General features: G+C 36.9%; 1 protein-coding gene across 4 annotated transcripts in view; it reads left to right on the top strand.

Moving 5' to 3' along the window:
* Positions 1-1,230: 1,230 nt before the first annotated feature.
* The window catches only part of LOC133534467 (protein no-on-transient A), a 28,812-nt gene continuing 5,089 nt past the window's right edge, over positions 1,231-24,953 (top strand). For 2 of the 4 annotated variants that reach the window (XM_061873611.1, XM_061873608.1), the window contains exons 1-2: positions 1,267-1,400; positions 24,517-24,786. In XM_061873611.1, the coding sequence (XP_061729595.1) occupies positions 24,601-24,786 (186 nt within the window). In that variant the 5' untranslated portion in view covers positions 1,267-1,400; positions 24,517-24,600. Of the gene's footprint in view, positions 1,447-18,065; positions 18,186-24,516; positions 24,787-24,953 lie in introns of those variants that run through there. The other 2 variants (XM_061873609.1, XM_061873610.1) reach the window with 2 other exon arrangements.

Raw genomic sequence — 24,953 nt, 5'->3', positions numbered from 1 at the left:
AGTAGGAATAAGTCATGTAACCTTAAACCATAAGGAATTTACAAATAATTGCATTTACACAAAAGAAAAAAAATGTTATCCAAATTATTTTATCTTTTATCATTACCAACAGTTAAAGATATTTGTCATATAAGTATAAATTTATGATATTTTGTGCATTCTATACGTGTAAGATTTAATAAAGCTCACAAAGAACCAAATAAATGCACTGCTATTTAACAGTTTATTTTTGTAACAACTATGAAAATCAAATCAACAGCCGAACAATATTTCATTGGGCACTTACTTGCGAAACAATATGAAATATGCCAGTCTCAATTTAACCACCTATTTTTGATTAGTTTTATATTCACCAATACATTAAAAAGATATGTTTCTTGTGATAAATAGGACGAAATGATCATTTGTTTATACATAAGCTGTTATTAAGGCGCGATAGATATACGATAATGATCAAATTATTCTCTTCGTGTGTGCACTTAGCACGTCAATTTAAAGAACATAAATACCTATACTTAACTGCACCGCGATGCGGTCCTTACGTTTGAATAGGATAATTTATTGCCTATTCTAAGCACAAAATGATTACACCATGTTAATTAACGAATTCGATTAGATTTTGTTGTTAGTTTAATAATTAAAATCAGAATTTTGGAACAGAATTAAACAATATCCTAATCGTAACTAACACTATGCTCTGTAGAATTGTAACATAAAATAACCAATCACATTATTGGTTATTTAGAAGAAAGTTTTGTAGTAGTACTGCAGTAGACACAAGTGCAATTAAAATGTAAATTTTTCAAATTATTGGTACTTCTTTATTACTCTTAATCATAGACTATTGGCTAAAACACCCTGTGAATAAAGCTACTTTTTGTATGATTCAGTAAATACAATTTCTATGTAAATTTTATAATAAATGGAATATATTCCTCGTAAAGCGTTTTATTTACCTCAACTTTCGATTCCTAGTTGATAGAATGTTTATAGGGCACAAAATTTTAAGTTGATAGCTAATGTAACATTATAATTAAATCACTGTTAAGATTTTTAACTACGGTCGGTTGATAGGTGGGTAACCAATGACACCCGACAACCAAAGTTATTTCAATTTGATATCTGATCAGAGTCAGGTGCGGATGTTACGAGTATCTTGAGTCATCTATTAGCTTTAGACAAAGCGGTGCAGGGTCGCGGTGGCGAGAAGAGTCATCAGAGTCAGCAGGACACGGCTTCAGGCACTGAAAGCGCGGGCTGACGCGATGCGGCGCGCGCGGGGGGAGGTACCGCAGCTACTCGGTGCGCCGGCGCCGTCGTCGTTCACTCGTTCGCGCGCTCTCGTCCAGCACGCACGTGTCCGCGCTTCGTCGGCTCCAGCACTTTAGCCGCAACCACACGTGAGTGTCCCCGCTCCGCCTCCGCTCCCGCTCCCGCCGCCGCTCGGTAACGTACCGCACACACACTCACCACAAAGCCGCGCGGTTGCATAAGGACGCTTCCGCGTCGCCGCCCGTTATGAAACGAGATCGAAAGTAAAGCTAGCGCTACCGCGCGGACCCGCCTGCCACTTATAATTAAGCGAAATAGATGGAATGCAATTGTGACGTTGCCTCACCGCGCAACCTCGGACACCGAGCCAGTTTCGACACTCGCGCTAGAAATCACTTTCGATAGCATTGAGACCGCGGTACTGCCCCAACCAATTAGACGTAGCACCCCTGAGCTTCAACCCCCAGAAATTTCCCCCACCCGCACTCTACTTGGAACGTTTCCGCAAATTTCGGACTTAGTAAGGTATCTATCAAGGCCGTCATTTCCAATGTATAACCATAAAATCTTTAAATCGTAAGATTTGACCCAGCAAGACTATTATTATACCTAACGAACTTAACATTTATATGCATTTTCTTTCAGTGTCATTCTCCTATTTTTTTGAAATAATATTTCAAACAAAACTCATGTAATATTTGTTTCATAAAAATCACTGCACCTACTCACTGACTTGACTTTGTGAAAACGATCTCTATGAGTCCGATGCCGGCACTCCGCGTCTCCTGAGCACGTGGGGTTTCGCAACCCTTCTCTCAACCAAAACAAATTACCCAATTAAGAACCCAAACAATTAGCAATCTTTATCATCATTTACTGATAGCGCATAGCTGGAACATCAATAAAAAGTACACGAGAATCATTACTTTAATTTGGTTATCTGGGAGGTCTGCGTGACTTTGCACTCGGGTCACGGCCGTGACCCCTTCCTACCTCAGTGACCCACCCCTGGCCCTTGACCTCACAGTGGTGACACGGTTCATTACAAGTAATTGGCTTGCAACCGGAAAATTTTAATTATTTTGCACCAAATCTGAGTGACACTCAATGAATTAGAAAGCTAGTTGGGATCGACGCGACGTGCGCCCGCACAGCCAGTTACCTAACATCGACTCCTGCCCCATTCATACCGCGCGTGTGCTGTCCCCGACAATTACTCGCCGCAGGCGGGCTCACTTTATCTCCCCCCCGTATCGTTTAATCTATAATATCCGTCAAATTACCTGTATAGTGTATAAACATAAGTTTCCCTTTTAGGACACTCGCTCATTTTGTGTCCTTTCATTCATACAATTGTAGAAAGCACATGTCAAAAGTCAAAGTAAACAATAGCGGCTAACAGCTGATACCTTGCACAACGCGTGTCCCGATGACCCGGCGCGCGCGCATTCCGCGCCGCTCATGGCGCAAGCGCCCTCCTTCCGACTCGTTTCCGTTCCTTCATAAACACTGCCAGAGGGCAACCCAGAGACACTTGTTTGATTTCTGCCCTCTTAATTTACAATTGAATACGCTTTAACAATAACTTCAGCGGCCACACTAAAACCTCTTGTAAATTATTTGACACTTCTAAAACAACTTGAGTATCACAGCTCAATTCGCACGTACACATCAGAATTATATTTGAATCATACTATATAGTCATTGTGCATCACGCCCGCGCCAATACTTGTACGGACAAGTACGAGCTTGGAGGATTTAAAAACTAGAGACACCTTGTTTGTAATTTTCTGTACAAAACAGTCTGCCGATTTTTGCGGGGGGGGGGGGGGGGGGGGGCACATCAAAAGCCATGTCAGATAAACGTCAGTCCATACAATAAATATGACCATTGGCCGAGGTTTTAACTGAGGGGTAAGCTCGTAAAGGTGACTCCGGTTGTTAAATCCTCCAAGAGTACGAGCGATACGCACGATATTTGAATACATCAGTTAGATGTTATTGTGATATCAGTATACATATGTTCGAGTTGGCCTGTCAGTAGAGTGGCTTATGACACTTCTGTGAAGGAGTTAGAGCATCCTTCGTGGATTTAAAAAGCAATTTCCCAAGCGTCGACTCTATGAATACTAATGAGCTGCATCATACGCCCTGTGACGTTTTATTGCGAAGAAATGATAAGAACCAAAGTCATGTATTACAATATTTTAGCGAAACACCAGTCACAGTGACACCATAAACCAAAATATAATGATGAATAGGTACTTGTTCTATATTCGTTTATTTTATTTCATAATCTTACTTTCGTTATTACATATGTACTTGTCGGTACACAAATAAAGATACTTTAATTATTGTAAACACTTTCATCTGAAATGTCTGTGCAAGAAAATTTTAATAATTAGGTAATTTATGAGTTCAGAGTAGAAACTCGTTAAAAGAGCCAAGCGTTCCTTCAAACGAAAACGTCACATTTGATACTAACATATCCCATTCACATCGTATCTAGACCTAATATTTGATGTATCTTAAAGTTCGAATCGGGCCGTAAGTACGGAAACGATGACGTGATTTTTCGTAGCATCACTAGCAGCCCGATACATTTTTACTTGTCGATTGGCGTCTGTTGACAAATCTAATCTGTCTGTTAACAAATATAATCTGTCATTGTCTGGTTACCCTGCGATTAGCACAGGCTAAGTATACACTCGGCACATGTTTGCGTCATTAGCACGTCTTTTGTTTAACTCTTCATTTAAGTAGATTGTTTACTACAATAAAGTTAAATTTCACGCGAATCTCTGAAACCATGACCAATCTGAAGTCTGATGATATTCCTAACGATTTGCCAGGTACCTAATAGATGCGTATGATACATTTAGGGTGAGAAATTGTTTGGCGATTTATCCAAAAAAATGGATTGAATTTCGTGATAAATCGGCTACGGTTCTTATTCTTAATAGGTTTTAGTCACTAAAACTCACGCGAAGGTCGAATATTTAATTTTTTTTTAAGTACGTGTCACATAAAAATTTCAAAACAGTATCAACAACGTGAAAAAAGGTCAAGCAGCCTCGTCGCTAACACTTTAGCCTGAGGAAGTAAAGTAGAGGAGAGTAAATACTTGATCAATTGCGCAGTCACGTGTGGAGTCAAATACAAGGACGTCTTAGCAGATCTAGTGCCTACTCTAAGCTTGCTTTTTTACTCTCTTATTTCTATAATGTAGATGACAGTTTTACAGATATAATAGTGATATTGGAAATTAGGTGGTCAATTGATAAACTATGAGTATAGGTACATAATTATGTGTGAAGGTTAGAATATGTGTGTTCTTAAAAAATATGTCATATTAGACTGTGAAGCTACCATTGATCATGAACAAATGGCACAACAAAACAAAGACGCGGTCGTTACCGGCGCTCTGGCAGACGGCCGACACGCGCGCATCGGTTTATTAGTTCCGCGCTCCAATTCCACGCACTAACGAGACCGACACAACCCAACACTTGCAAATTTATCGCCAATATCAACACCAATTCCACACAATACCCAATAAACAAGTAAAAACCCAGCTGACTCGCCCGTCTGAATCGGACTCGAATGTTACGTAACTTATTGCACGAGGTGTGAGCACCAGTCATTGTATTGATTTGAACAAACTAATAGTAATTTTGCTTTACTGACAAAAGTTTTTAATAGATACTTTAATCGATAAAGTATTTCAAAACGAGCTTTTTATGTGTCCCAGTAACATTTAATAGCGTTAAGTTCGTTCGTAGCGTTGTTCGTTTCAGAGTATTTTTTTTTTCTCTACCTATAATAGCCAAATATCATGTGGATTAATATTATCTTTAAATATTCACATTTTTTACAACGAACCGATGAAATCTTGAACAACGTGCGGTGTGATTCTGATGTACCGAATATAAAGTCGCAGATTATGCTAATAAACTTGCTACAGTGCCGAATTCTAATGTGAATAAAGCTGCCATAAATTTAATGTTTAATCCCTTCTTTTCTCTTCTGTCTGTGACCCTTAATTCGTCACGTATGTCAATGTAGTGTTAAGAGGGAACATAAGTCGTGTTTACAATTTGCTTTTAGGATATTACATTACATAATTTATAAGGTAAATGAAACGACTAAAAGATAAGTTAAACACTTTAATCAAAATACAACTATTGCCAAATAAGCGTAGTACCTAGCGTGAGCTAACCGCGAGCCGATGTCACTTGTCAGTATGTCAGTATTGTCAGTTGTCGTTGCGGCCACGACCCCGGGTCGCCAATGATTACGTGATACTTATCTTCCATATACATTGTAAAGCCAGTAATTTGTCGACGCGTAATTTCAGCATAATATACACAACCGGCGCTGGGCTACTGAGAAGACTCATTACCGCCATGGAGCCTAATGAGTGAAGGGTCATACGCACATATAATGACCACACTTACATAATCAAGTATAAATACTTAATAAAACCCCGCATTCTAGATGCTTTTTTACAAAAAAATTATAGGCGTATGAAAATGAATGAAATTATTTATGAAGCCGACCTTGTTATGATTATTAAAGTGGTGACGCCCTAATGTAATGATAATGACTTAATGAGAAGTGACAAGAGCCGCGAGCGAGATACTATACAATCGTTAATAGCATGGCCACGTGGCGTGCACGAGTGTGGGTCCAAGCCCGTGTGACCATAACACACACGCGCACGAGTGTCGTGGCCTTGATCTTGTATCGGCGCATCTCACAGCGTGCGTTCCACCACCGCGCAGGTCGGAACGAAACGTAATATTGAATGAGATATATAGACGCTCAATTAGGTCAATCAACTTTTTATTGTCACTGGTTCCATGGCTCTCCTAGACCAAAAGTATGATTTTATAGGATTTAAATTCACCATATAATATGTGTGATATGAATACATATGTGTGATAGTCCCATTTCAAGACACACTGTGACAACATTTTTTTAACAGACACTGTACATGCACATTCTTTCTGTTCTCAGAAGAGAACCAGAAGATTTACGTGACGGAATTACAAGAAAAACTCTAAAATTTCATGGTTTTGTACTTTTACCAAGAATACTTATTCGTTTTTAGCATGTGGCCAATATTTATTGTCTATTAATTTTGGTTCATGATGACCATGTAATACTCCTGTTAAACAGACGGATATCTATATAGACGCACGTACAGCGGAGGCTTACAAATAATGTTCTTGTGCAACCTTGTGTACGGAGCCTTTCAAGTTGATTCCTCACGACCCAATTTCAGTCTGAAACTATCATATCTTCACTGATAGTGGTGCGCATACATTTGATTCTTATACTTATAAGTCATAAACTGAGCAAAACTCGTCATTAATACACCTGTGCGGTGGCGCGTCATTCAATATTAACCAAACAACTAATATGCATCGAATTTAGTCACGTAGTACCTATTAAATACTGTGCTTTAATATAAGATATAAAAAGATATCGTTTCTGACCTGACATCGGTGACCCATCACTTGGATTATCATATTCATAAAAAAATAAAATCTTAAATGTTTAGTCTAGTTAATAATTGCAATAGGTAATTAAAACTGCATAACGTAATAAAAATCAGCTACTCTGTACTGTACATACTCTAACATTTTGCAATCACTGTCACGCATATAACTTGTGTAGCGACTATAAAATCAAACAGCTCAATCCAAGTGTGCATGGTTGATGTTCTTGAGCAGTGAGTGCTAATGGTGTTACGTAACCCTGTGCAAACTGTTCTGGGCTAAGATACATGACATTCGCTCACGTTTTGTCAAAAACAAAAATATGTTCTTTATTGTTCCAAAAATATCGTCTTTAATAATTTTCTTTTGATGATAACCAGTCTTATGATTAAACATTTACCTACACATTAAAGTATTGATATCTTAAACAGTCACGGAAGTTAAATTAAATTGTAAAAATGGTTGCACAAATTGATCACGATCGCGATTGTTGTAAAAGGTTTCCTTGAAGGTTGCCGGCCGTGCTGGTTTGCGAAGGTTTAGTGGCAGGAAACGCGGCCTAATATGGAGGCCCTGGCGGCAGGGCAGGTTTGAACCCTGGACCCTCCGCGGTCACATTGCGTCAGGCCCATGCATTGCGTCACGTACTCATCGCTTTCCACGATGTCATTGCTTCACTGCGGCGCATTAATTTATACACTGCCGTCAATCGCAAAGAATTATTTGAGAATACATATGTAATTGAATACAGACACGTTTTGTTATCTAACCTCTATTTCAAAACAACTAAAAGTTCACATAAGCAGTTTCGCATCGCATTAAACTTTCATGGGATCTGAGACTGGCTATGAAAGTAGTTGAAACCAATATCATCATGTCGTACAATATGGGTAATTGACCTTATTATGCTTTAAGTAAGGCGTAAAAAATCACCCGTCGCGCCAAAAGGCCCTCAACCCTGCCTTGCTCTTTACGCTTCCTGATGTGTAGTACCGATTTCCCTGTAAATGATGTATATTCCGCATACGGTACTTAAAATATGAGCTATATGTCAGCGGTCGTCGCCCCCGCCTCTTGGTGGCGTCATATCTCTCTCTGTATGCGGTTTTATTCTCCATAATTACATCTTGCAAAACGTCATTGAAGAGCAACAGGGTCTATCACTGTCATTATGAAAATGCAGTTGTTGCAGCAACGCGAGCAATGCATATAAGTTAGAAGATAATATAATGAGAGCAATTGTGGTCAAAATGTTTAACTTATTTTTTTAAGAACTGACACTAAATCTTCTGTGTGGTCATTCAATGGAAAAGCTTTTGGTTCATCAAAAAATGGAAGGCCATCATCTACATGATAAAAAGTTACCAGGATAGAAATTATATGCCATCTAATAAAGTTAAAGGGCCATCAAAATATTGTCCGTGTGTTTCATGAACGACTAGCTTCGCCCAACCTTTACAACACCACAGGTTAAAGAAATCTCGCAAACCACGAACTTTGCCTCTAAATATCATGACACGCATTAATTAAATTTCGATACAAAAAGCGCAATAAATGCAAATCTGTGTCGAATGGCGACCCGCAGTGGCGCAAGAGCAGAGTCAAGGGCACCGCGGCAGCGGTCGGGGGACAGCAATTCAACGACGTTAATTGACTTCACTGTCTTTACTCATAATCACTCATCGGTACTATTTAACGTTTCTCCTGGTCTGCCAGTTTGACATTTATGAGGGATAGGAAGATATTAAATACATTAAATAAAAATTGCAATTAGTTATTAACCGAATCTCAAGACATCACGTTCTAAGTGAACATTATTTAAATGAATAGTTATTTAGTTTATAAATTAAAGTAGTATTGTTGATAACTTAATCGGATATCATTTTAAAAAATAATGCACTTATTCGTGCAGAAAGTATATTCTGGTATAGATAGAACGCGCACAAATAAACTGTTTTCGACACCATCAAGCGTATCATAATGTCAATCGATACACCACGTCAAATGTACATTCGAAAATGAGGCCCCAGACAGGCATTAGACAGTTCGTAAAGTCAGAACTATAATCTAGAGGCATTGATCTGTTAGCGGTGAGATAACGTTATCACTTGCCGCGCGATCAGCTGCGCACTTTCGCCGCGCTGGAGCGAAACGCCGCAATGTCTAATGCGGTGCGCGAGAGCAGGACGAGCCAATGACGCAACGAGGCATACATAGCGTCACGTAATCTTTGTTTTTGATTTGTTTGCATCCGTGTTTGTAGGTCAGCGCAGTGGTCAGGCTACGGGAACTTTACAAGCGTAGCCTTTAAATGTGTTGTGCACAAGTGTTTTATAATATTAATATGTAAATATAAAATAAGTGTCCTAACATAAATGTATTAATAATGCACTTAAGCGGGCACAATCACATTAATTGTTACGTATTGGAAGGGAAATATTATCTAATGTTAAACTTTATGTTGGCCCGATTCTAACTTTAAAATACATCGCCACAAATGTGACGTTTCTTCTAACAAAAATGTTACTTTTGACGATGACATATCCGATCCATATCGTATTCAGCCCTAATATGTTTACGTATCTTAATCGTATCGTATTCTGATTGAATTAAATCACTGCTAGCTGAGGCCAAACTGACTTCGAGGTAAGATAATTAATATAATTATACTTCCTTATATAATAATTCAATAACTTTTGACTAAATATTTGCAGCGGGAAATTATTAACTCACAGTACATGTCAAATATACCGTTGATAACTATCTCATTTCCAATTTTAAAAAAATAAACGAAGAACTCGTAATATCAATACATTCCGCATGTTCTTTGATTATTTCTCATCATCAACTGTGGCTACAGCTAGTTATTTAGCCAACGTACTGATTGCGTAGAGCGCGAGCGTGCGCACTGCGCAATCAATACGTTGTCGATATAATTTTGACACGTCAAACGTACATTCGACAATAAAGGCCTAGCTAGAGTCAAAGAGAACCAAACGTCAACTTTTGACAATCAGAGTTACCACAAAATGTATGGAGCTGTACAGCGCGATCTCGTTTACCTGTCAAATTCGAAGCACGAAATTGTTTTAGATTTTACACATCTTACTCAATCAATGTATCTTTGCTAGCTTCGGAAATTATATTCATGCATAGTTAATGCAAGTTTGAATACACTCGTGCATATACAGTGTTGACAACTCATAACCGACGAGTTTCAATTAGTATGAGGTTATTACCGGCTTAGACGAGCTACTTTCAAAAACATGTCGTAAAAGACTTCGGATCGTGCGCAGCCTTCGCCGCTTAAATTAAATCGTTATAACTTACCCGTAATTACATATAAAAGCCTCTAAGCAGGTCCAATGAGATTTATCTGAAATTAAATTAAGACTGCAGGTTATATAGTCTACATATTTATAGTCGGTCAAACAAGTTTGTCCGTAGAAAAAGGTGCGAATTTCAAACTTTTTATAAGACGATAACCCTTCGCGCCATTTTTTTTTCTACGCCACGTCACGCCATTTTATTTGCCGCTTTTTTCTACTGACGGAAATGGCTTGACAGACTACATTTAACTTTTAAGATTGAACCAAAATCAAATTAATCTGTAATATATGTAGAAATAATGTGTCTATAAACTACTTACAGGCTAATTCGAACGTTCACTGACGTCAAAATGACATAAAACTGGTGTCCTTCAGTTTATATTTCACGGGTACTTGTCCGTAGGTCCGTACATAATTCAGATAGATATAATTCTGATGTCAGTGTACGTTTAAATTGGCCTGATAGTGAAAAGTACATGTTCAGTTTTTTTATATATAAATATTTGGAACAATTTAAAATCGGCACTGTATTTTTGTATTAAAACGGAATCGTATCATCATTTTTCGCAATAAGTATTGAACTTATTATATTATATAACTATACAGAAATTATCTATATTCGACATACAAATTTACCTCCGAACACGAAGTTTTCTTCTTCCCAACGATAATAATATTTTATTATTCCATTATTTTGGTATTCCATGATCAGAGAAGAAACTTCTATCATGTTTTATATAAGGTAAATACATTACGAGTAACTACTTAACTACAAACAACAAGCCAGTTACGCAGAGTGGTATTCAATCATGTGCAACACGAATAAAACTTGTATCTATTGGGATATAAATATTATTTTTTTTGCATATTATTGTGTAGGTAATAACTTTTGTAGATAAGTTCCAGTCATAAAATGCTGCCTATTTGAGAAGTTTTACGACGTTTTTAAAAAGTGTTTTTCAATAATTTGCAATAAAAAGACATGTCAAGATTGTTTACCTTTTTTCTGATGCAAAAAAAAAAGAACTATACGGTGGCACCAACTGGTTAGCACAAAAACCGTAGCCCTCATTAAAAGATTATTAATATTTCTGTAAATTAATAATTACATTTCATAGGAGATTGTATAAGAGTAATCGACCTCACTCGTCATATTGTACAGTCAGCATCAATAGTAGCGGATGAAACAATGCGCCAAAAGTATCTGATATTACGGAAAACTTTTCTAAATATTTTTTTTTTTATAAATCTCTACAATTCACGTTCTAAAGTATATCTTTTACAGGTTTAATTGTTCTACATATAGAACCATCACTTTTTGTTAAGCTGTTACAGAATGGTAGATACTTTTGAAACCTTGTTTGATCCATTACTTTTGATGCTGACTGTACGTAATGTGAATTTAATAAGTAACTGACATTGACCTGCATTAGTTTAGCTGTTTTTGTTTAGTAACTAGATGGAGTATTAAGATTTATAAAAATTGTTTTTACAGTCTTCATTCAAACATCTCCCTTGGTGGCCCAAGTATAAGTTTTAGTACCATATAAGTTTAAGTACGAACGTGATGCACAAAGATTATTATCAAATCAATATAATATTACTGAATTCCCTTTATGCCTCCAGTCTCTAACCTTGCATCAAACAGTATTTTGTAGCTTGTAATGTAACGTGTAATTGAAGTAAGTAATACATACGCAGTTAAATGTAAAACGAACTAACGAGGTATTGCATACGAACTTAACGCAATTTATTTTACCCTCGAATCGTGATCAAGCCATTCTGCTAACTGCATCGAATATAGTTACAACGATGGGTTAAAATGAAAATTGCAGAAAATGCAAATATATTTATTTATTTATTTTAAAATATATTTATTTGCTAGACTATTATAACAAGGGAAGACATACGGCCCGGTTCGAAGAATGATTAAGACACGCTTAAGATGTCAAAATTGAAAGAAGAAGAAAGAAAGAAAGATCTATCTACGATATTTCTAACGTCAAAGTGACATTGGTTGTCCGAATCGAGCTGCTTCTGTCAATTATACGACATACAAACGATATCTAATTGAGAATTTACCTAAATCAGAACTTATCGTTATCGCATCTCATTCTTCGAATCGGGCCGTTAATAGATGTCGTAGCCGCAAGCTACGCACATGCTACGAGATCACTACGCGTTTTTTCAAGCTGATAGAAGTAACATCAACGCGTGTTTCAACCTTCATGTTTTTCATAATATATTAATCATGTCAATGCTTTGTAGAATTTCATATAAATTCATAAAATACCTACTAATTTATTTTCATTAAGTATGTGCATGCAATTATAGCAAGGTTAACACTTGACTTGGAATTCACTTATGCATTTAGTTTAGTGTATCACTGTGCCTAAAATTAAAATCACAGGCAATAATTAGAATGGTCGGAATTGGTGCAGTTTTTGCCGTTTCCGCCAACAATGCGATTGCCACAACGCTTGCGCGTGTGAGCACAGCGTGGTTGAACACGGCTATGAGTAATGTTCCACTATCTTTATTGTATTGACATATTACACTTTTTTCCTGTGATCACGTTCATTTTCAATTGACTATTAAGAGGATACTTAAGTAAAACTGACGAATTGACTCAATTTATAATACGTGTATTTATGTTATCCGGATTACCTCTATACATGTTTGACTCTTCATCGTACTGATATAGATCGTGGCATTCACGACATGTGCCTTGACTCGTATTGTCATATCATTAAAGGTTAGATTAGTCAAATTTGCGCGCCATCGTAGATGACACGAACTATAGCGTTCTATAAAGTACAAGACTTTATAGAGTTTAAGGTGTGCGTCATATTTTTAAGAATGCAGCCTTATAAAAATTACAAATCATTTCATAAAAACTCTCATTGACAATTTTCATTGGTCGTGCATGACCTTCTCTAAGATTAAGGGAGTGTAATTAACCATAAAGAATACATCAAAGAACGTTATTAAAATAATTCGGGCTCCTGCCCTCGGCCTTCGTCGTGAGAGTGAAATGGAGCGCGTAATCGCAGCAATTAGCGCACTAGAGCAACGCGACCTCAGACAAATGCACCTGCGATTTCGAATGACGACCTACCTTACTTAAACTTGAACTTATTTGGTTTTGCATAGTCTAACAAAATCTCTTACATCTGTCCAATTGTTAGGCCAGCTTAAGATCAAGTACATAACGACGACCTGTCTGGCCTAGTGGGTAGTGACCCTGCCAATGAAGACGATGGTCGCGGATTCAAATCCTGATGAGGGCATTTATTTGTGTAATGAGCACGAATATTTGTTGCTGAGTCATGGGTGTCTTCTATATATTTAAGTATTTGTAAATATTTATATATATACATATATCGTTGTCTAAGTGCCTACAACACAAGCCTTAGTCAATTTATGTAATAATGTCATATAATCTTTATTTATTATTTAAAACGACATCAGTGACTTAACAAGTTTACAGTCATGTCATAGTTCAAATAGATGATGATGATGATATTGCCATACCCTAAAATGTACACAGCTACATTCAAGCTAGTTTTGATATACTTATACATATGATTAGAATATTCTTCGTGATTTAGCTCTTTTTTTGTACGTACGTTTAAAACATTAATGAATATATTATCGACATTTCACCAAAATAACTGACCTCGTTCAAAACGTACACGACAATAAAACCACGGAAGTTATAGTCTTGTTGATAATCTGACACATTAATTGTACTTTAAGTCATTTAAAAGTAGGTACCGTTATTATTTATTACATCCACGATTTTTGTCGACATATAGTTAATTTGAAATCTTTTTTAGGGTTCCGTACCAAAAAAGTACAAAAGGAACCCTTATGGTGCGACTCTGTCCGTCCGTCCGCCCGTCTGTCACATTGCTAAATATCTCGAGAAGTACTTAAGCTATCGATTTGAAATTTGGAATAGTAATTAATAACGCTAACCCAAACATATTGGATGTGTAATTTTGTTTTTTTATTTGTATTAATTATGGGAAATTCCCAATATAAAGAAGGGACAAAATTTCAAAGTCTAGTTACTAGGTCAAGTGGAGTATCGTATGAAAGAAGTCAAATTGAACATTACAAAACAATTTTTTTTTTTTCATAGTGAAAAAAAATTGACTTATGAAGGAAAATGTGAAAAAAAATACCATTCCCCCCCTTATCTCCGAAGTTTACGAATGAAAAATTATGAAATTTTTACATAATAATAACATTGTCATAAAGATTACAGGAAAAATAAAATCAGACCTCTATCTTGATACATTTTTTTTAATTAACAAAAAACATTTTGTAATTTAATTTGCAATTTAATCCCGTTTGCGGGTGTTTATTATAGTTGAAATTCCTATGAGATTACACTAAAGGCACCATCTTTCAAATAAAATAAAAATTATTGAAATCGGTTCACATGATAAAGAATTATCCCTAAAAAACCAACATACATGCAGATCGCACAAATTATACTAATAATATACTTCTGCTCAAGTCTTTCATGAGAAAATTGAAAGTTTTTACGGAACCCTCGGTGCGCGAGGTATACGAACTCGCACTTGACCGGTTTTTTAAAAAGTGCTTTAAAATATGTAATGTAAACCCACAGTCAAAGTCAACTACTTTTACCGCGCTGCGTCCTTGCGCACACCTACTCGAACTATAGCGGGACAACTTTTTGATATGGAGTATTTGACCTAATACGTAAGATATATAAATTAAGGAAACTTTTGACATGTCGTGGAGTCCATGCTATTATCACATTTATCACAAAGAATTTAATAGGTCATAGGTTTTCTCAGTTTACTTATCCGTAGTTTCGTATTTTTTAATTGTTTAATTAAATAGCGTTGCACCTTTGCACTGGGAGCGATGCGGGGTGGGTAGTTTGACTAGTTTTTATAGGTTAGTTTAGGTTTAGTTTTATTTATAGTTAAGTTCATTGATAGTATATTTTTAGTCCTTAAGTATTTTTTTAATGATTGTATTTTTTTATTTAATTAAAGTTTATAAAACATATTAGGAATAAAGTCATAAATAATAACCATATTTCAATAGATACGAAGCCACTCCTCTCTTATAGATACATGGCTGTTTACTGCACAGAAAATATGCTTGCGTCACTCTACTTGGATTATTCTAGGTGGATAATACCGTGGATTCACAGTCAATTTTACTATTTGAACTGGATTTTTACTAAGAGCACATCCTATTCTCTTGCTTCACAAATAAGTACACGCTTAACTTGTGTTTAATAGCTTACAGCACATTACCCACAAACAAACATTTACATTATATATACATTAAGACAAACATTTTAGGCCCTTTCCTGAACATAGTCCCTGTAACATTTACCTCTGACCTGCGCTCTCGCCGAAGGCTGCATTTGCAAGGTTCAGTTAATTGCGCAACGCGTCCGGAGGCCACACATGTTACGTGTACGATGCGCCTTTCTAACCATGCTTCCTAGCAGCCATACGGGTTCTATTCCACTTTACCCTGAATACCCTTCTCTCACCCTTATTTACATAAACTACAGACAACATGCACGTGTGTTTTATGCTTCTTCATTTTATTTTAACATTAAAATAAGGCCAGTTTTACATCACGACACGGCTATAAGATGCTTGTATTTCACAACGCATACGCTGAGGCTTCCGCGGAGTGCAATTGCGAGAGTGTTTAAGTACTTAAAGAGTTGATGGTTAATTATAGCGAGGACAATGGGCCACGCAGGCGAAGACAGGCGCGTTACAACTCGCTAAAATGACCAAACAACTACGATTAAAGAACTCCACTGACATCTTAGTTGTCTTTTGTAGTAGTGTTTGTTTGTAGTTCATCAATCATGTTGTGATATTAATAAGTGCACTACAGTGTACCTACAGTATGTAAATCTTTTGAATCGATTGGTTGGATGATATCTACCTCGCTAAAGATTCTGTAATAATTTTGTCATTTCCTGTTCGATATTGCATATATCTATAAAATTATGAAACGTGAATAAGTGTGAGCCACGTATGACATAATGCGCCGATCACCGCGGTGCACGATATTGGACCCGGTCATTAAAGCCTTCAGTTGCCGGGTATTTTCCTCTGACTCAGTCCAGTGAAAGGATACCTTGCGACACTGTCCCGCCCTGTCCCCACTCCCGACTTCTCTCGTCACAGCTCTATGGTTCATGTGACTAATTGCCCGCCGAAGGTTCCTTTTGCGCAATTAAGGTATCAAGTTCGGGGAGTTGTTTTATTTAAACTTCGTTAAGCCGGTTGAAGCAAATTGCTACATGCTATATATTCGTTTCTTGTCGTCTACATTATTTTATTTCAATGCTAAACAGATAGACGATCTTTTGTTAAAAAATATGTTTTATTGTTTCCGTTATGATTAAAAATCCCGTTAAGCATATCCGCTATTTGTAATAACAAACTTGCAATACTTAGTGCAAATTTAAAGCCACCAGCACTGAACTGTACTGCCTGTACGTCTAGTCTGTTGCTCAACACTGCAACTCTGTAGTTTACCGCGATAATCAATCACTCAATTGCATATTGCTTTAAAAGTCAAGTGTGCAATTCTGTTTAGTACATCTTAATACAGTCGGTATAAATGCAGCTCACAGATTTATCAAAATTTACGACATATTTATTTAAATTTATATAAGGTTGCTAATATATATCTATAAACAATATGTTACTCAATCAGACTAATGTTTATATAACTTTTTGTCTAGAGATTATAAAACTATTTTCTAAACGAAAATAATGTATAATGCGGATAATCGTAACAAATATACGTAATGTGCTTGCATGGTACCATTGGCAACACAAGCATTTGCTTGAAGTCCAAGAGAATGCGTGAGTTGGCCCAACGCACTGGAAAGGCTGTGCAAGCGTTTTGTTTAATCTGTTCTGTGATCAAAGCGCTTTAGACGATTATGTACTTTTGAAAATACTATAGACGATTAATGATAAGCTTTTAAACATATTATAACATATTGCTGTTGTAAGGTGATTGTCTCAAGTTAATATCCTGGTAAGGGCATTTAATTGTGATGAGCACAGATATTTGTTTTGAAATCATTGGTGTTTTTCTATCTGCTTAAATATTAGATATCTATAAATTATATAGGTATATCATTGTCTATGTACCACAACACAAGCCATATTGAGCTTACTGTGGAGCTTAGTCGACTTTTGTAATAAAATCTCTAATATTATTTATTAATTATTACAAGACATTTAAAATGTACTGATATATTCGATATTATTTACGAAATGGCCCTTTAAGTTTAATAAAACCACGGAACTCGTGATGCAATGAGACGTAATGAACAACATAGGTCATGCACTACAAAACGTTTCCCGGTGGCTGGTTACTCGACTTGCGATCTATGAACACCAATGCATATAAATAAAGGTAGTTTGCACAAACTTCCCTAGTTCACAGAATTAGTAATCGTTTGTTATTAGCAACAATAAATATCGAGCAAACTGCAAAAACACATACTTATGCAAGAAATGTTTTGTAACATATCTTGATGCATAACTTCAATAAACCTGCTTAGATGTTGAAATCCTTCTTTTCCCAACTATCTCGCGACCAAGAACGTTACGGCACCATCAAAACATCAGAACAAAATGTCAAAAAATCAATTCTCTTTCTTTAATTTGGATAAAAATAACTTGTATATATAAATTTAGATATTTTTACAATGAAGCTGTTAGGCGACAATAGGGACCTTGACTTATCATCGCATCAAATTATTAATTACATAGGAAAGTTTTTGTACAAGAACCCTATTTAAGGAACCACCCTAGTGAAATGGACAAACATGATCCAGTGCATCTTCAAAGATGGCTTCTACATAAAGCTTGCACCACTGGCGACGTCACACCACGTGCATTGCACTTGTTATATATAAGAGCGCTTTAATCGCACGCGGACAGTACGCGCGCTGACGGGTACTCTAGCGCATATTATTACCGTAGATACTCCTAGAGACGGATTAGAAGATCTTTAGTTGAACATTTTAATAAAAAATGTGAGTATCGAGGCATTGTTTTGGTGTTAATAAAGGTAAAATACGCAAATAACTGCCTGAGAAATTAAAATACTCGTATCATAAAGAAATAATATAAGTACTATTCTAATGCTTTTAGTTTATATAATTGTGATACGAAGCGTCAACCCAACCCAATCTGGTAATGAGAGTAATTTAATTATAAATTAGTATTCTTACTCCTTTCAAATCGTATTGCGCCAGCGTCGATCGTAGCGGCGCTACGTCGTAGCAACGAAGCGACCGTAGCAGACGTTACGCAAGAAGTAATTGAATGTAACGTTATAAGTTTAATAACACATTACTCCCTAATAATTATATACTTAGTTTATCGTCCTTCTCAATTAAAACAGTTTTATATTTTTCTAATAAAAGTAAATTGACAGAATTTTCATAGCAATTAAGCTAAACAAGTTTTCACAGCCAATAACGCCCAAATTAAAAGAATTATTCCATTATGACATATTATAGTAACAGGCAGAGCAGTAAAATGCAGCTCAGAAAAAGTAAATTCTGAACATATAACTTTCTTTTTAATTGTGTATTATAAAAAATCGTTTAATTTAGTTTAGTGAACTAGTACCTTCGTTCTAAACTCAAATCTCAGTGTTCATAGCGATGACGAAATCTAACTCTGACTTACATAATCATTAAATATCTCTTACAGGGAAGTTTATTGCAAACAATAGATCCTTTAGATTTATCGACAGTGGCATTACAAATATTATATAATCAGTGAATATGCCCTACAGGGAAGCCTATTGTAGACGATAGTAGGTTGTTATGTTCATAAACTACCTACAAATCATAGATTGGATACATTTGTTTACGTTTAATGTATAGGAAACATCAGGTGTTAGAGGAAGTGCATAGTTTGATATTCAAAAGGCATTAAGTGGGTACTAATTCCATACGTTGTTACTACATGAGGCGGCTCGGTGTGGGCGTACGTCTACCTAATATATGGGTGGTGTGCAACTGAGCAGTACCCGGCCATTACAACCCGCTGGCACTTATTAACCGGCGACATATGCAGTTAAATTAATAGTGGCATTTGTTTACACACTTATCAACGTGTACTTATCTGATTGTAGTAATCAAAGCTTACGCTCACTACACGATATGCATACCCAAAGTTTAAGTGAACTATTTGTGTAGGCAATTAATGAGCTCATAATTATGTTTTGAGGGCTAATCTTTTTATCACGATTAATATTAAATTCACAAGCTTCATTTTGATTACAACTTTGACGACCGGTCTGACTTAAACGTGAAGGGGCAGGGGCCTATGGAGCCGTGGTTTGTGGGTTCAAATCCAGATAAGGGCATTTGTTCATGAGATGAGTATGAGTAATGGATGTTTTTTATTTATTTAAATGTTTGTACCATATCAAGTTAAGCTATAACGCCTCAGCAATTTAAGCTACGTAATATAGCTAATCTTATAAACCACTTCATTGTTAAAATGGTCAAAATTACGAGTTAATTACACGAGTATAGCGGTAGAGGAAGTGGACGATACCGTGAGGAAGAACCCAGTGCCACAGATCGCAATCCGAACAACAATAGGGGTGAATGCGGTTGTCGCGTGCGCAACATGTTTAATTCACGTTTTGTTTCATTATAATTTCCCAACCACAGAATTTAAAATCACAAGTCCACATTCTCATTCGTTATCTAATAATTTTCTTATGACATTTTGCTAGATTTTCCGTTTCCAAATATAGTTAGTACTACAATCTACACGCTATCGAAGCTAATTTCTTATTTCGCCACCGGTGCACGCGCAGCTCAAGGTGACGCCTTTCCAACCCAGACCAATGAGTATATTAATAAACTTATAATTTCCATTTAAGCAAGCAACCAAATAGGTTGTTGTCCACTTACTCGCCTGACTCATCTGATTTGAAAAGGGTATTGCTCAAGTCTAGAAACTTTGAGACATTGTTTATCCATAGCTTTTAAGTAATTTCCATTCGTTTTACCTTGATACTGCAGCAACAAATTAGAAAATTATATTTAGTAATCTAAACGAACGTTCGGACACAAAGATTATATCGGCAAAGTAAATATGAGCCTGCCCACGCCCCGCTGCGCATATCCTTCTGACCTGGATCGGTATTTAACTAGTTCATGTAGGTATTTATATACTATAAAAATATATATTACAATCGGTATAAACTTAGAACAATTACAATATAGTCGCGAAACTAATAATGCGTGTCTGCTCAAGTGGTCATACATATGAACAAACTTAGCACACTTTTGTAGTTTTTATGTATGCCCAAATTAAGTGATCATTTTGTTCTTTTGGATTTTAGAGTTAGAAGACTCTACAACATATGTTGATAGAGACACTTTCATTCCTCACAAAAAAATAGTGTTAGATCTTCTTAATAATTGCGTTAACGTTTTTACGACAGCACAATGGATCAATCATCTCAATTGTGTCAGAAAAAACAAGTTTTTGTGACATACGATTAGCAGAGAGTAGTCTGCCCACTAACTAGGGCTAATTGAGGCTTACTGATAGTTGAGTAGCAATTGTAGATGCTATTTATAATCGAACATTGCCACGTGCAGGGTTAATACGTTAATCACCCACGAGATACCGACAACAACAATAACAAAAACAAAAAAGTATTAAGAATGTACCTAATTCAATTGATAGGGAAGTAAATAATTTTCCAACGTTAAAAAAGAAAGAGATATTTTTACCAAATCGGTTACTTCTCGAGCTAATACTAAATGTTACATATTTACCGTGATGTTATCTGCATCTTTACCAACGAACTTGCCACGCTTCAGCAGTTCGACGGAAACTGAAATATCACGTTATGAAATCTTAATGTTGTAGTAAATTCTATTATAATGTAATTACACATTTTAAACAATGGCTTTGTTCTATACAAAGTATATGATTAACCGATGAATTCTAATAATTCAACAGATGTGTAGAGTGTAAATTGTTGAATAATGGATACTGATGTGGTATGATGCCACCGCGATACACTTAGACGGTTGGCCAACGCACGTGCGCCGAATGGCACATCCGTCGACTCTTTTGTGTTAAAACATAAACAGTGTTGAAGCGTAAGTGCCAAGTGCTTAGCGGTGTCGAAACAAGTGCGGTCGCAGTACGGCACTAGTGAGGCTAGTAAAGGCGACTCATTAGCAGCATGCAAAAGTTAATTGCCTACAAGTACTAAATTCCCGAGTTATGATTATAACTATATATACTTGCGTCGATTGCCACTAAGTAGGTATCAAGCTATCGTAATAGCACAAGAAACTATAGGATTCGTCAATAACGTGGCGTACGATATGACTACAACATGAACACATAAGAAGAAAATAGTAAATATAAATTTAAAACTATGACTAATTGATACTTCATTACAAGTTTATAAAACAATGAGCATTCACTTTGCGGCTTTGGCAAACTGTTAATTAAATATATATGTTAAACATAATAAAGGTTGTACATAGAAATTTTGACATAAACATACGAAAGTATAATTCTCAGCACTAGCATAATTATATTCTAGGTACGTTTATTTAATACTTGACCTTCTACAATTTACCTGTTTACAAGTGTCCGCGTTGCAGCATGTAATGTTCTGAGCCAGACAGAGGTCCCTTGCGCAACGCGTTGAGCCTGCCCGCAGCACCGAACGACGCACGAGCCTGCTGACAGTACTCCCTATGCCTTCCGAACCCTAATGGAAAACGAAAAGCCGTGACAGATTAATTTAATTTACCACATGTTAAAACCTATAAACTCCACGTTAAAATCTTCCTGTAATATGTAAGAGGAATCAAGGCAGCGATACAATTAGAACTAATCAATCACATGAATTTGATACATTATGGCGACATAATAACAATCGTTATCACAAAGCCTTAATGATCGATGGAAAATAAATATATTATCACAGTCCCGTCTAAGAGTCATTCTCATATGTAACAAATGACCTATAATCAGAACCACTTTATCAAGTGTAACCGACTAAGAAGATGTCTATCACGAATGAATATCGCACTGTAATTTGCCATAATAAACAATTAATGGCAATAATTCAACAGGGACAAATTAGCGCAACACCACTTAAAGATTATATCCAGGGTAATTTAGTATCGAGAGTAGAACACGTTGCAAATCTCTTCCTAGATCAAGCGTTACCTAATCTGCCGTAAGATCCGCAACTCGTTGTTTCCAAACAGCTAATTCTCATCCAACAATGATGTTTATACAGAGTATGCGTAGGTAATGCGAGCTTTCCTCTTGTTCCCAATACCTCTAACGTGTGCATTCATCACACGAGTGTCTGCATGTATGCGACAGATCCACGCTAGCTTATTTCCATGTCTCGACAGTGGTTATGTCGTGTTATCATGTCGAAATAACCCGGACCGGCTATAGACGGGTCCAGACCCGCGCGGGTTACGAGGCCAATTAATATCTCTATTAATCAACCGGACAAACCACCCAAAACTATTGCAAAATGAAATCTTTAAAAATCACATTAGGGAAATTTTTGGTCAATTGCAACATAATCGTGGAGCAATAGTTAGTAATGCTGACTGGTCTGATTAATGATAACTTTTAAAATTCATATCGTATTATCTAAATTATTTATGCGAACGCAGCCATTACTTATTTTGTAGAAAGCTCGTCTTTTTTATACATTGAGTGGATAATAATAACTGCCTTACGCTTTAGAGTCCTCATTGCGTTTATGTGCGTTAATTTTTGCTGTGCGTCTCCTACCAGTCTAAGAGTATAAGAAGGTGACACTGAGGAGTCATGTAATAAATACTAAAAAATGCTAGTCAAGTTACGCGGACGTTAATAATATGGTTAGGAGAGTGATATACTAGATACCTACAAAGGACACGAACGCGGATCTGCGGCTACATGTACGCAAACCTGCTATGCATTTATCTCACTATGATGTACGCCCTTGTGTTAAATAGGAAAAATCAAAACAATTACCTGTTTTTAAATACGCAGCTAAATAATAACTTAAAAGCACTTTAACTGGGCATGCATATCATTTACAAACTTAGAATTACATTATGTAATAACATTGCAAGAAGCATTATTCAATCCTACGAATCGCGTGCATTTTGCGCCCGTGGTCGCTGGGCATCAGTGCTCAGTCCACCCTAAACTATTATTAGACATGAATATTCATAATCTAGCACTTAGCACGCAGTCGGTGATATCTCAAAGCGAACCTCGACCTGCATTTAACAAATGGTGTTATATCTTTACTCCATAGTCATAATCATAACTTATTAAAGAGTTGCTTAATAATCCTTCGTCATCAACGCTAAAAGTGTTATTGTTAAATAACAATGCACTGTTAAAGTCCATATGAACTGCGCAGGTTTCAAATTTATATGTATTCTTAGTTCTTGAAAAGGCCTTCGATCATTGGTCGTATTCAGTGACCAAGAATGTGCGGCACACGTTTAAGCCAATCCGACACGTAGTGCCAGTCCGTTCACCTTGCTCATTCGACAGTTGCATTTAATAAGTATAGTAGACGGTGTAAGGTCAGGCTCGTAGCCAACTCACCACCCCGAGGGAGCCGCAAGGCCGCGCAAGCGGTCCGCCGGTGCGAGCTCGCCCCACGCATGATCTTTGTCATGTGTCGCAACTCGCAACTATATGATATGATCGCAGCTTGCGAACTTAAACGTGGTCGCAGAGCAATTTCAGACATTTATGGGTAATTCATGCACATTAAGTTGAGACCTACTTTAGTAAAACCATTTTGTTTGAATCTTTCTACCGATACGCAACGTTTTGAAACGACAGTTTGAAGTGAATCATTTCATTAGTATAGACCAATTACCTAAATGGGGGTCAGTCAGGGGTCAGTGCGTGTTTTGTTAGCTGATTAAACCGATGAGTGCGATGTCAAAACTGAGACCTAGAGTTTTATAGCATTAATGCGTGCCTTGCCTATACACGGCGCATTACACACTCAAACATACATGTGCGGTACCGAGCTAGTGAAACAATTTTATATTTCTACATCTTTTTTCTCATCGTGTGTCTAAAAAAAACTTACAATTTTTAGTAGCGCTTTTCGTTTGTTTTTGTTCCATCTCCTTGACTGGCACATTACGCGTCGAGTCAAGTTCTCTCGAACTAAACCGTGTTTGTCGGTCAAGGAGAAAGTAACTTTTATTGCTTATGTTATGTCACATTACACAAGTTGCCCCAAAAAGTCATTTATTGAGAGACACACGAACTAAACGTACGTCTTCGCAATATTAATAAAATTGTTTATATTCGCAGATTTTGAAGGACCTGGAAAATTAAGCCGCAAAGCACCGCAACAAGTGACGACATAAACACACAAACACATACACACTCACGACCATGAGAACGTCCCTTTTCCTGGTGGGCGCTTGCGCCCTGGTGCTGTCCATCAGCGCCGCCCCCGCTCCCGCTCCCGCCCCCGAACCCGCGCCAGCGCCAGGGCCCGAACCAGCGGCCGCCGCAGCTGCTATCAACGACAACACGCCCGAAATCATCGAGATTATTGCTCCCGCCGCCAGTGCACAGGTTAGTACTATTTTTCTACTACTGAAAATAGTAAAGAAACCTGGTCATTTCACACATCCTCGCTATGTAACGCTAGTCGAGTTGGTAGAAACACACGCAGACGCTGGACAGAGAGGCCCATTCAAACGTACATTTTGATATCTAAATGATGTCATGTTGTTCATTTT

This window comes from Cydia pomonella, chromosome 2 (assembly GCF_033807575.1).
Source record: "Cydia pomonella isolate Wapato2018A chromosome 2, ilCydPomo1, whole genome shotgun sequence".
NCBI lineage: Eukaryota > Metazoa > Arthropoda > Insecta > Lepidoptera > Tortricidae > Cydia > Cydia pomonella.
The sequence above is the reverse complement of the archived record's forward strand: the minus strand, read 5'-3'. Positions and strand labels throughout refer to the sequence as shown.